At 38.9% G+C, this 13,509-nt stretch overlaps 1 protein-coding gene across 4 annotated transcripts in view; it reads right to left on the bottom strand.

Moving 5' to 3' along the window:
* LOC111334711 (ephrin type-A receptor 4) overlaps window positions 1-11,098 on the bottom strand; it is a 96,295-nt gene extending 85,197 nt beyond the window's left edge. Inside the window, exons 1-9 of one of the 4 annotated variants that reach the window (XM_088731911.1) lie at window positions 10,763-11,098; window positions 9,460-9,504; window positions 7,233-7,321; window positions 6,021-6,106; window positions 4,465-5,089; window positions 3,232-3,279; window positions 2,023-2,385; window positions 1,104-1,306; window positions 788-851 (exon numbers count right to left, since the gene is read on the bottom strand). In XM_088731911.1, coding sequence (XP_088588037.1) covers window positions 788-851; window positions 1,104-1,306; window positions 2,023-2,385; window positions 3,232-3,279; window positions 4,465-5,089; window positions 6,021-6,106; window positions 7,233-7,321; window positions 9,460-9,479 — 1,498 coding nt within the window. In that variant the 5' untranslated portion in view covers window positions 9,480-9,504; window positions 10,763-11,098. The remainder of the gene's footprint in view (window positions 1-787; window positions 852-1,103; window positions 1,307-2,022; window positions 2,386-3,231; window positions 3,280-4,464; window positions 5,090-6,020; window positions 6,107-7,232; window positions 7,322-9,459; window positions 9,505-10,762) is intronic. The other 3 variants (XM_088731914.1, XM_088731910.1, XM_088731913.1) reach the window with 3 other exon arrangements.
* Between the last annotated feature and the right edge of the window lie 2,411 nt (window positions 11,099-13,509).

Below are 13,509 nucleotides of genomic sequence, written 5' to 3'. Positions count from 1 at the left end.
ACACAGAAAAATTATGGCCAATTAAAACGGCGTGACAATGCGTACTGCTGGAAAGGAAAGTGGTAAAAGATTGAAGACATTCGCTCAGGAGTGTACTGGAACATTCTCTTTGAGCAAAGTTCTCTCACCATTCACAGTTTTGACAGTGACTTGTTTACACGAGAAGCGTAGCTGCTGATATTGCATGTAGGTAGCACCTATTTAGTGTTCCGGAAACCAGCCACGATATGGGAAAATAGTTCCGACGATCGCGATCGTGTTTGCTGCCGGTTTCACGCGTATTTTGGTCCCTTGAGAGTGTTGTAGCTTTCCGTTTTTGAAACACAATACTAATAAAGTTAGAAGAAAGTGTAGGCAGCCTACCTAGAGGCGTAAAACATAGTCTACTAGGCAGATGAAAAAATGATTCTGGCTTAAGCGCGGCGGCCATGTTTGTTTGTATGTGTCTTTTTTTTTTTTTTTGCAACTTTTAAAAGTCCCGGGTAAATTAGAACCCAGCCTGCGCGCGCCAAAGAAACTATATCCAGGGGAGAGCTAACAATCAGATCTTGGCAGTTAAAGGGTTAAGGCTCTAGTGGTCTGTATCTAGACCTCTTTGTTGTCATCCTAGTCCAGCGTATGAACTTAAAACTTGAAGGAACTTTTTTTCTCATTTTAGCCGATTTCATATCCCATTTCAGTCACGGAAATAGTTTGAAGGAAAATTTGAAAACTAGAATAGACTGGTTGATAGTTCAATAACGTCAATCTTACAGCAGATTGACTTAACAACGATAAACAAACTAACCTTTTCTCAGCGTGTACGTCTTAATCCCAGTAGGGCCTTTTCCGATGTCGTTTATAGCAAATACCTAGGGAGGTAAAAGCACAGGATTCACTCACGAGGTTTCTTTCTCAAGAGCATAAGAAGTGGCTTCCACTAATGCTTAATTTAATTCAAACTTTAGATGAAGTGCGGTCTACCTGAAATTCATAAGCTTTTCCCGCCCTCAATTCAAACTGCGCCTCCATTTTCTGAGTGATAAGAGTCTTGGTTTCTTTCATAAGAAGTGGCTTCCACTAATGCTTAATTTAATTCAAACTTTAGATGAAGTGCGGTCTACCTGAAATTCATAAGTTTTTCCCGCCCTCAATTCAAACTGCGCCTCCATTTTCTTAGTGATAAGAGTCTTGGTTTCTGTCCAATCATCTTCACCTAAATAAGTCACGTGATACTCTTTGATGACGCCGTTCTTTTCCTTTAGAGTCCAAGATACAAGAACAGCCTTTTCTGGTTGTCCAACTGACAGAGTCGGCTTACCTGGAACTAGTTTGTTAAACAGAAATAAGTAAGCAATCATCAACCGTGACAGTCCAATTAACCCTCAAACATAAATAGAGTCAAAAGGGATCGATTACGCCTGTCTCGCTCAGAGATTTTTCCCTATTGAGCTTTAAGGGAAGGGCAAAACGTGTTGTGTCAAAATTACATATGGAACAGAAAAGTGTAATGTCTAGTTTCGGTTAGGAGTTACCACGTCACGCAAAAATAAAGTCATTGGTTATCTTGGACGTGAATTTTCAGCTTGATTAAGCAAGATCACAGACTTTACCAAAATACGAAGTTATTACAAAACCACAAGTCAAACGGTAAGTTTCAACTTGGTTGTCACGGAAAAGATAATTCACGCAAACACCACGTTGACCGTTTAATAATTTTGGGCATGACTGGTCAAATTCTCCCTAAGGAAGGCCGTAGTCACCTTGGACACTAAAGTAGCTAGACAGTGGAATAAAGTTAATCTGCATTTAGAATATTTCATATAGTTCTGCTTTAGACTTACCACCTCTTCTATCGTTGCTGGAAAAAATTTAAGTGATACTTAAATAAATTCAAAATCTTGCTTTTAACTTCACTGATTCAGACAAAACTTTTTCCAAAAATTATAGGGAAAGCAGCCCTGACTCTACCAAAGTACTATTTTTGATAAATAAGTGGTAAGGGTTTGTATGATATTCTAGTTAATCTTTATACTGACTTACATGACCCGTTAGTCCTTATGGTAATTGCCGTGAAGTTCGCCTCAACTCCATATTTCAATTTCGCCACTTCGCTCACTCGGTTCTTAGCGTAAACTCTTATTGTGTAGTTTACAAATGAGGTAAGGTTTCCAACAGTAACCTTAGTGGTGCTCAGGCCATCCTTTCTTGGTATGAAAATGATGTCACTCCTGCAAGCTTTATCTACGCACTCGCTTTCGTCTTCAACTTCACATGGTCGACGGCATTCAACTTCATAAAACACGTGGGTCTGAACCCCAGTTTCTGCGGGAGGCTGCCACTGTATTTCCAGTGCGCTTTGGTTGACAAAGCCGAGGCTGACATTTTTCGGGGCTGATGGTACAACTAAAGACAGACTCATTAGCACTCATTAGCAATTGTAGTTACATAATCAAAAAAATCCTTAAACAAAGGGAGCTTATTCAGGTACGAAACTACGTATTTGCAACAGAAAAAGATGTTTTTTGGTCTTGTCACGAGCATGGGACGATGAAAATATTCCGACTCCCCATGAGGAATCGAACTTCATTCGGATTTCACGTCACGATGCTCCGAATTTCGCGCTCCGATGCTCCAACACTGAGCCACAGAGACTCTTTGGTGAGCTAGGACATTGACTGGGTTCATTTGTGACATGCGTCCCGCGCACTGCTAGGATCAGCGACGTCGAAGGCGTCGAAGGCCTGAGGTTCGATTCCTCATGGGGACTCATAAAAATCTTTCCTATGTCCCACGCTCATGACAAAAGAACAAAATGTCCCACTTTCTTTACCGCGCTTAAAATTTTCTATTTACATATCATTCTACTTACATATTAGTTATTTCTTACCAATGAGCGAGAAAACTACCGTTGTTAGCCAGGCATGGGCCAGCTCTTGTACATTGTTCAAAAATACTTTCTTGTTTATATTTTGAGCATCTTCTATGGAAACATTCGAAAGAGGTTGTATTCGATGGGCTGTAGGTTTACCACAAGCAACTCTCTCGGTTTTTTTTCTCTCTGTTTGCGACTACACAAACATTGGAGATGATGCTAATTCAAAAAATACGTTTTGAGGGTAATTATCTCTCACAGGCATCGAATTGGGAGCCATTCAAGTGGAATTTTTATTATTTAAATCATTAGATAAAAGCTGTTACATATATTAAACTCTTCATTTAGAAAAAAAAAAGCAAAAACGGCGTCAGTACCTGTACAATTTAAGCCACTCTCATCGTTGTATCGTTTTTCTGGACAATCTGGAAATAAATTAACTCATTAATAACAATGCTGATGAGTGAGTGTTTCTAATGACGATTAAAGAGTCTTTGACAGCGCAAATAACTCGCTTTCCAGTTACCTCCTGGACCTAGCGCTTATTGCGGATTTTGACTGGAGTTTCGCGTATTTATGTATGTTCAGCAACATGCAACCTTAACTCCAACGGGGAGAAAGTGTTAAAACATCGGTTTAAAAGAATGGCCCGCACTAAGACATAAGTATAACTCAGTCAACAAGCGACATAAGTGTGAGAACGAGGAAAGAGCTAGCGTTTGCCTAACAACGTGGAAGAGTATCCCTTTGCTAATTTTTGTATTTATGCTTCTGCACAGCGTAAAACAGCATTTGGAAAACACTAAAATGGGAAGAATAAGCCAACACTGAAGGAATTAAGATAATTAGAGATGGAAAAGGTTAAGACTGACCGCAAATGAATAAATTGACTCTAAGGGTTTTCAGGCTGGACAAGCCATAATGTAGCCATTTGAAAAAACCTTATACGCATCTTTTTCCTGGTCTGAAAGACACAGCGGCAAGTTGACTCCGCATGCTTGGAGGATTTGGCGCATTCGAGGAGAGTTTTGTGATTTCAGCGTGAATGAATTTCGTTTGGGAACGAACGTAACATCATTTCATACTCTTTTGGGCTGTTATTGATGTGGACCAAGTGGACAATTTAATGGAGTTCTTTTCCTATGGATAGGTTTGAAGGTTAACTAGCGATCTTCTACTTATAGTTCATCGTAAGCTGTTTTAAATTTATGCAGACAGCTAAAGCGACGGCAGTCGCTACGACTTGAACTTCGTAGCGATGTTACAGATGCTTTACTTCATTCCCATCAGTTTCTTAGTTTAGTTTAGTTTCTGTAACATTTTTTTGTTGAATATAATGTGTAGCAGAGGGGGTTCCACTAATTTTCCTGGAAACGGCAACCTTATCTGTTTTGGTTTGAACTTATCCTCGTAAAATGAAAATAGACAATGGGAAATTAAAAATACCGCCATTTTGCCGCAATAGTTACTATTTCCTTTGCGGATGTAAAATTTCTTACGCGTTACAAGCATGCACAGTCATTTTACCTCTGTGTTAACGAGAAAAACTCTACTGGTCAACGGCACCATCTCACCGATATCAATTGCTAAATTGTCTTTACGTGGTATACCTTTACATTTTCCTACTGCGTTTTCCATCCCCTCCCGGCATATACAACTTCCATTAAGTGAGCTGATGTTCCAAACCCCATCACTCTGACAATCCAGGCTTAGAGTCCCTTGGTTGTTAAAGGCATCTGTAACACAACCAACTTCAACAGGCTTTGAGTTGTTTGCTGGAGCTACTGTGTGTGGTAGGGAAACCAAGCTACTAACTTGAGTCGATATTGGGCAGACGTAATAACTAACAGTGACAGAATAAAGGACACTACACGAACCCTGGTCATGAAATGCCAAAAAGATGTACTTTTTTTTAACTTCTACACGAAACTTTTGAGACACTCTGATGCCAAGAGCTAACGGAGCTGTTTTCGCAATCTTGTCATAACTAGCATTGTTTGTTACAGGGTCGAGTCTCGTTGTTTGCCAGGACTGATGTTCGTATAAATGGAAATAGTTTTTGCAATGGATCCCTCCTTTGATAGCAGTGCAGTTCTCTGTTTTGTAATCAATAGTAACGATGACTGTTTTCACCACATTGTCGACCCCGATGGGATCACTTATAAGCCAGCTGTTTGGTTGTGGAAATGCATCCAGATAAACATCACAGAGTGAGTAATATTTCTGTTTCACCCACTATTGGAAAGAACCAGTTCAAATGATTAAATCGTGTAGTGGTTAAAAGATGAGCTTAATTTGCTCAATCCCCTTGAAAAAGCCATTTTGCAATGACTGAGTCCACATTCAATTAAGTAGTACGAATTTCGCAGCAGTTCCGCGGTTGTGAGCAGGGTGTATCTAATTTCCTTTATAAAATGTACACATGGCTTCACAAGAGATGAGTATATATTTAAAAAAGAGACACAAGTTATGAAAATATTCTTAAAGCTTAAGTTCAACTTGAAATTTTTTGCAAAAAAATTTGAGTAAGGAAAGAAACGAAATAAAACTGACCACATTTTGTTTCCTGAGATCTCTTTCAGTTTCATTGTAGTATTAATTTAACCCTCAGTTAACCCTCAGTTAACGAAATATACTTTTCGCATTTAATTTTCTCTGGTTCAAGATTTATGGTTAGGGTCATTGTTCCCAAAAAATTGAGGAGAACAAAGAGTTTAATACCCAAACAAGTCCTGCTAGGAGTTTAATAAGCAAAACTGAGTGACTGGTAGCCTCAAAAAATGCTCCTTCCCAACCTTTTTTAATCGCATTGCGAGGCCTTTTCGACGCTAGAATCCACCGTTTAACCTGAAAGGAATGCTATCACTTTCACAATATTTAGGTGCAACTCTAAAATTTACAATCTATTGTAAAAAATGATAATTGTGATTCAGACTACTTTACCGGAACGAAGAGCTCCCCAACATGTTTCGTTGTTCAGTTGGTCGACATCGTCAATTAGTATCATAGGGGCGCAGGTTTGTATCTCGTCGAAGCTTGAATTTTTATTCATTTTTGTTTTTTTCAACCCACCTTTTCTGTCTTTTTTTTAAACTGCATCTCGCATGCGAAGATCATTTCTTTATTTAATTCGTAATTTACATTAGACAAAAAAATAGACTCATACCCCAGCCGGCCCATCGTCTGCACCCGTTGGCTTTGCTGTGACCCAAATCCATGTTCTCCTCGACACTGGCTGTTTCTCTAAAATCACTTAACAGAGAATATGTGAAGAGGCTAAAAGTGAAACTGTAAACAAAGTTTTTCCGATTCGACAAATCTTAACAGTTACTCTGATTCGTGTGATGAATTAATTAGTTTTTATTTTCTTAACTGTTAATGAATTTCTTGTACCACTGAGGCGAAATAATTAAAAAAATAAAGCGAACTTGGTCTCTGATCTCAAGGGGTTATTTAACACAAAGATTCTCTAACGGAAAAGATACTTTATACCGACTGGACCCTAGGCAAGCTATCTTGTTACTGTGGAGGGATGTCAGTCCACCTCTCCGGCCTTTCTGCTACGATATCCTGGAATGCATTTCAAATATTTTTTTTTTGGATTTCCGTGGCATAGTTTCATGCAATTTATTAATTAAACTTGAAGTGACGTACTTTCGCTGTCTGATCTTTCTATCGAATCGCGGAATTTTATCTTGGTTGCTATAGTTCTTAAAATTGTTTAAAATATGCGAAGAGGTTAAAAGTGAGACTGCAAATAAAGTTTTCCCGATTCGACAAATCTTAACAGTTGCACTGATCCATGAAATGAATTTTTTCCGATTTGATTCTCATTTGTACATGTGTTCCTGAATTTCCTGTACCACTGAGGCGAAATATGTAAACAAATAAAGGCGAACAGGGTGACTTGGTCTCTGATAACAGAGGGTTATTAAACACAAAGAGGGTTGGCGGGGAGAGAAATCGAAAGAATATGCAAACTTGAGACGTAGTCTAGAGATTTGCCAGACTTTGTACCCCAAGGTCATGTAAATACACAAAAAGTATTCTTTAGCTGATATACCGTAATTTTCAAAAGAAGGTGTTTGACTAAAAATTTCACAAACGCACTCACGTAGCCACACCTAGACACCCTTTTAGACCAACGGTTTCATGCGCATTATCCAAGATTTTTTTGAAAAAGTTTGATCAGCGTTTCAGCAACGACCTGATCTCAGGTAGATCAAAGAATAAAAGTATCACGCATTCGTTCAAAAATATGCGATACTTTTTAAGACCGTTACTCAAATAACCCAATGTTGCACTGATACGGAATGATGAGAGCTCTGGGGCTCCAGAATAACTAAAATAATAGCAGAAGGCTTTTTTAATTCCATACCTTGATCAGTTGATGAAAGGGTAACAAAGAGTAGGAGAATGAAAACTGCGAATAACATGTGGTCCATAAAGCACATGTTGTGAGTTCCCCTGTTGTGAATCAAGAAAATGAAATATGAGAAAACCTAACAATCCAGCTACTTTAATCCCCTCAGAAGGGATAAGAGCTTGATAAGTCGTTTCAATAATATAAGCCTAGAAAGGTATTTAAAGAGATGATGGGACTTTATTGATTGGTTTCTCGAGTGGAAGGTCCGTAAAATTCGCAAAGTTTTTCTCCCGGACGATTTTCTTTTATCGTTTCTTTTCCATCAAAACAGCCATGAATATAAAACGAACGCCTTTCATTTGGGGTTTAGGAAAGTTATGCCTTTTCTACTTGAAGGCACAAGAAAATATGCCTCTTCGGTCAGAATGGAGATAAAAGGCCAATCTGAGTGTGAATATCCTAGTGGGCCTTTTCGATTCTACACAAAGCTTTGTCCGGGCTACATACGTACATGCAGAAAGACTGGTACCTGTAAGTAAGAAGCTGTGTCAAAGGAAGGGAACCCTTGTCTGACGTCAGTGAACACAAATATTTTTGGTCTTGTCACGAGCGCGGGATAAAGAAAAGAAACTTTCGGGTGCTGTGCCCCGATGCTCTACCACAGAGCCACAGAGACTCTACGGTAAGCTACTGAGGTCAAAACTAGTAGTGACAAGCGCCATGAAAAATGATAAGATCAACGATGTCGAAGGTTTCATGTGAGCTCTTAGAATGGAGAAAGATGGTGAATTATCAGCACGGTAAAAGAAATGAATAAAGATGTGTTTGCCTAGAGGAGGTGTTGGACGCTGACTGCCGGTGTAACTAGACCCACGTAAATGACATTCTGAAGCAAATATCTAGTTGAAAGCGCCCAGTTCATTCTTGTAAAGACGAAAAACTTGCAAGGGTTGTTGGCTATTTAGTTGGAATACACACATTGCCGTAGGCCAATATACAATGTTAGATTCGTAATGTACATCCACATTTGAAGTCTTGCAGTTGACTATTTGTGTTTCTGTGAATGGCTGTATGGTTGTTGCCTCCATGCAGACGTCTCCTATTTCCTTTGTTGCTCGCGGAAAAGGGAGAAACAGGCTTTTCCGCAGTTAAAACATGTACCTGTACAGCCTTTTTCTTGATAGAAAGCCCTGCCTTACAGGCTTTGGAACTGTAGCTATGAGAAATTAATTTCTCCGTCGAGTTCTCGTAAGTCAGTGCGAAGTCCACGCCGCTTTTGCAGTTTTCTCAGACACTCTTTACAAATATGATGTGATTTATCAGGCACTGTCAATTGTAAAGAAATAGTTTCCCCGTACAAGTTAAATTTTCCGCGGCTTCGCGCAAGATTTCGATCGCTCTGCTTTTCGATCGACAAAAAACAGCACACAATTGCACGTGTTTTCACAAGCGGCCCAAGCTGTCTTTGAGAACCACACAAGGAACACAATTTGCAAATCGATTTATAAGGATTTGTATGAGACTTTCTACAAGATATTCATAGAGATAGTTTAAAGAGAAAATGGTAAATAAAAGTGGCTTACCTTACTCTATACGAGTGTTGTTTGCTCCTGGTGTCGTTATTTTACCGATTTCACTTGATTTAAGCGTTTTTTTTTTAATCATTCAAAAAAACCGCTTAAATCAAGTGAAATCGATAAAATAACGACACCAATGGAAAATAACACACGTATAGAGTAAGGTAAGCCATTTTTATTTAATATTTTCACTTTAAACTATCTCTATGGATATCTTGTAGAAAATCCCATACAAATCCTTATAAATCGATATGCAAATTGTGTTCCTTGTGTGGTTCTCAAAGAGAGCTTGGGCCGCCTGTGGTGTTTTTAATTTGTTTTGGCTGGAAAACCCCGCTCACTGCATACATTATCGGACCAGATTTGATAACAACCAATCAGCGTTTAGTCAAATTAACAACTGGCACTGTGTGTCAGCCTATCACAGCCTGTTACCAAGATCAGGAGAACCCAGCGGGACGCTGGAACACAATAAGCGACGGCTTTACGCAGACGTCCTTTTCCGGGTGCAACAAAGGAAATAGGAAACGTGCATTTCAGATGAGTTAAATTATACAATATTTGATGATAAAGCTGAAAAACTTTCATCTGTATACGCTTTTCATTTTCAGTACATGCTTTTGATTATAATTACCCGATGGAAAAAAAACTCGAAAAGTTACCTTTGACTTGCTCGATTCATTTTCTGATTGTTTCCACATTGTCTCCTAAAAACGCGACAGCTAATAAAAATTATTACCTACAGTAATAGTAACCACCGAATAAGGTCTTCCTCGGTGTAAATTAGACGATTAGTCCTGAGTAATGGTATAATGTTACCTGACGTCGATCAAAATGAGGCTCAGTTTCTCTAAAATATGTTAGCTGGTATCAGTTTAAAGTTTGGCTTGTTTGCATATTCCGCCTGATTAGATTCTTATTACCTGATTAGAGTTAATTACGAACAAGTCTTAACCGTAACGTGTCAGTTTGACTTAGCGACATATCGTCAGAGTGAAACTGATTCTATCATGCTTTACAGAGTGGGACATTGCAATTTTCGCGTTTTTGTGGTTTTCGCAATTTTTTAGATCAGTTTTTCAGTTTCAGTGCCCTAACACTTCGGTTTTAACAATAAAATTGTAAAGACGTCTCCCTTCAGTTTCATTCTTGCAGGACGACGATAACAGTAGGTGCTAAAGCTTATACTGCTGAAGCTGGCACTACAGAGAGAAATTAAGTTGTGAACACAAAATGACTGGCTACGCAGAATAAAACAACCACGACCATTTGACAATTAAAGGCCACTTTATAAACTTGAACAGCTACCCAGTGGTGTGACAAACATTCATGTCGCTTTATAAAAATTTACTCATTAACATGTTTCTGTCCAAGTTTTCTGTCTTTTTTCTCCGCCGCGCGAGAGCAACTACGACTTTTTAATTTTTTCCATAGAAGAGTGGTCAGCGTGAACCGTTCTCATTAATGATCCACAAACTATGACTGACCTTTTCCTAATGTCCAAGTCTGAATGAATATGCATTAGTAAATAGAGACCTATTCTGGACCGAACTTTCACCAAAATCAATGTACCAGAAATGGCGATGACTTAAATCAACCAAAACTTTCCAGCAACAGTTATCGATTAAAGCAGCAATTCACTTACTGTCACAAACCAACAAATCTTTCAAATATTTTACATCAGACAGATGACTTCCTGACAAGGAAATGTCCTGAATGTTTGGTGTTTTTCCCTGTGAACAACGATGTTTACTCCGTTGCTTTCGTTTATTCAAACTCAGAAAACTTCGAAGAGTATTTTCTCTGGTTGTAAACGACGAAAAGGTGGGAAAAAAGTTCCTTAAAGAAGCGAACATAAAACTTTATACGAGTAAACAATGAAACAAAGCATCTCTTGCTTGACTCAATTAACCCCGATCGTTGATGAAGAATAACCCAATGTTCTCTAGCAGAGAGTACACTTACCAGCTGCCAGTAATCGACTGATTGTTCCAAGTTGATCGGAGATTGATGAATGATCGAAAAGAATTTACTGTAATTACAGGTTGAGGACAAAATGGTGTAACAGCGTAAGGTTTCCGCGGTAATCTAGAACAACAAGCGGCAAAAGGTCATGTGCATCAATGTTTGCCAAAGTGCGACTTAAATAATGTTAGCAGTTGAAGTCACGGACGGAAGACTCTAGGCAAAGCGGTAGTGGTGTATCTTTTCTGCCGTCTTCGTCAGTAAACTTAATCCATGTGTTCTTTGTAGCTAATATTCATGATAACTGATGTTTCTCAGCGTTTTTGAGAAATTAATATCAGTTCGTGTGACCTCGCTATTCAACCGTGTGACATGATTTGTTAATAATTAGCATTCTCTCAAAATAGTTGCATCACATTACATCTAACGCGCTTTAAAAATTACTGCGTAGGAAAAGGTCAACAAAAGACATTTTCTGGTCTAGTTGTCAAAGGTAAAGAATGAATTCCGAATTCGAAGCTACTACTGTAAATTGTATTTGCCTCAAGAAAGCACTGCATGCAAGAGGTGATTAAAAGTAGTGAGAAAGGTGAGAAGTTGAATGTCAGTATTTTATGAAAACGTTTTACCTCATTTGTTTTAATAATGACCTGGGGCTTGAGGAAACATTTTTCTTCGCAAAAATCCATGAATTTCTTTTTATATGGTTTGAAAACTGTACGTTGTGTTCATGATGCACTTTGCCGCAGGAGATAGATTATTAGGAACTAATATCAAATGATATAAATATCACTGACATGAAGAGAAGCCATAAATTCTAATCACCTATTAACAAAACTCCTCCATAAATCTTCGCCGGGATAGTTACGAACTGCTTTGAATTAAACGTCAAGAATCTATAATTCCTTTCACAGTTCTTTTATGGGAAAGATACTTTATACCGATTTAGCCTTAGGCAAGTCATTTTGTTACTGTAGATCTGAGGTGTCAGTCCAGTTCCTCTTTCGGCTACAATATCCCGAAATGCAGTTCAAATACTTTTTCCAAGTGTTTCCTTTACGTAGTTTCATCTAATTTAATCTTTAAGTGACGTACTTTCGTTATCTGATCTGTTTATCGAATCACTTAATTTTACCTTGGTTGCTAAGGTTCTTAATTTTTTTTTAATTCATCCCATTAATATGGTGACCTTTTTTAATTAAGTATTTTCTTTCCTTTCAATTTAACATTTTTGTCCTTTTGTTTAACCTTAAGTCACTGTTGAATAAAGGCTGATAGTTTCGAAAGAAACAGGCAGAAGACTAGGTGACCGATTCCGAGAACACCTTCGAGACGTGGAAAGGAATGACAAGGACACATCGAAACCAGTCCTTAGACATTTTTTACTTAATCATTCTAAGCAGCATATGGCAATCTGCGCTCTTTCCTTACACTTAGGTAGGACGGAAAGCCGTAAAAATCTTGAACAAAAGCTCATCTTTCAAACCGGTAGTCTAAATCCCACAGGGATCAACGAACGCTTTTCATTCCACTAATTTATTCTTGTTTTTCTCGTTTCCACAATTCCTCTATTCGCTCCGACGAAGGGCTAACGCTCGAAATGTCAGCTTTTGTAATCGTTAAGGTGGCCAATTTACCATTTCAACTTTGTTGATATATCCAACTTAATTCACTATTGTTTTCTTTTGTGTCTGTGTTGGCCAATTTGGGGGATACCCAAGGATTAGCCTATTTGGGTACATCCTGAGTTCGAAAACTCGCGGTCTTCCGCGAGAAGCGCGGTTATTTTAACTGTTCTCGCGCTAGCTGCGCGCGCCAAGGAATCGCAATACGCAACAAGTAGAGTAAGTTCACCCATAGCTTTTGAGGAAATGTCCGCTTTGAGTATTTTCAGCAAAAGTGCCAGTTCCACAGCTTATCGTTATTGAAAGATTCGTCAATACATCAGAAGTATCTACCAGAGGAAAAATTACCATAAAATGTGTCGAGAATGAGAACAGGAAGCCTTAAGTGACTGGTATGTCTGACATTGTATAAAAATCCTTTAGCAGCACTTAAAAGCAGCTAAATTAAATATGTCACGATCGGGGAGCCTTGAAATTTCTTTAATCTTCTTTTTCCGTAATCCATCTCAGTCCTCTTCATCCCCACTCATTCTTGTTCTAACGTGGTCATTGAGCGAACCGCCTCCCGGTTAGCTCAATGGATAGAGTGCTGGACTATTGTACGGGAGGTCGAGGATTCGAGCCCCGGCCGGACCAACACTTAGGGTCTTAAAATAATTGACAAGAGTTTGCTGCCTTTCTATAACATCTACAAATGGTTAGGTATTCTAGTCTTCTCGGATAGGGACAAATAAATGGAGGTCCCGTCTCCTGCAGGGTTGGGGTAGGAGACGTTAATTTCCCACACACGAGATTACTGTGTGATGGATGTCCTCCCCTGGGGTGGGATGGGTGGGTTTATTGGGCCCGCAGTGATCGGTGCAAGCTGTTGCGATGTCCCTGCCGGTTGGCGAATCTAAATAAAATAAAATAAAATATCAGTCTCTTCTCTTTTCTTTTTCTGCATGGCAGAACTAAAAATTTTCACTCCTTTCACTGATCATTGGAAAGTAGTTTGGAGACCCAAAATCTAGAAACCTAGATCATTACAAGATCCTCACGTTCGCGATAAGTAACGAGAAAATGTGGTCGAATGAAATAAAGTGCTCTTAGCTCTACTGAAGAGTGGTCTCATCAGTTTTC

Source organism: Stylophora pistillata, chromosome 8 (assembly GCF_964205215.1).
Source record: "Stylophora pistillata chromosome 8, jaStyPist1.2, whole genome shotgun sequence".
Lineage (NCBI taxonomy): Eukaryota > Metazoa > Cnidaria > Anthozoa > Scleractinia > Pocilloporidae > Stylophora > Stylophora pistillata.
Note: the sequence above shows the minus strand (reverse complement) of the source record. Positions and strands in the feature narration are given on the sequence as shown.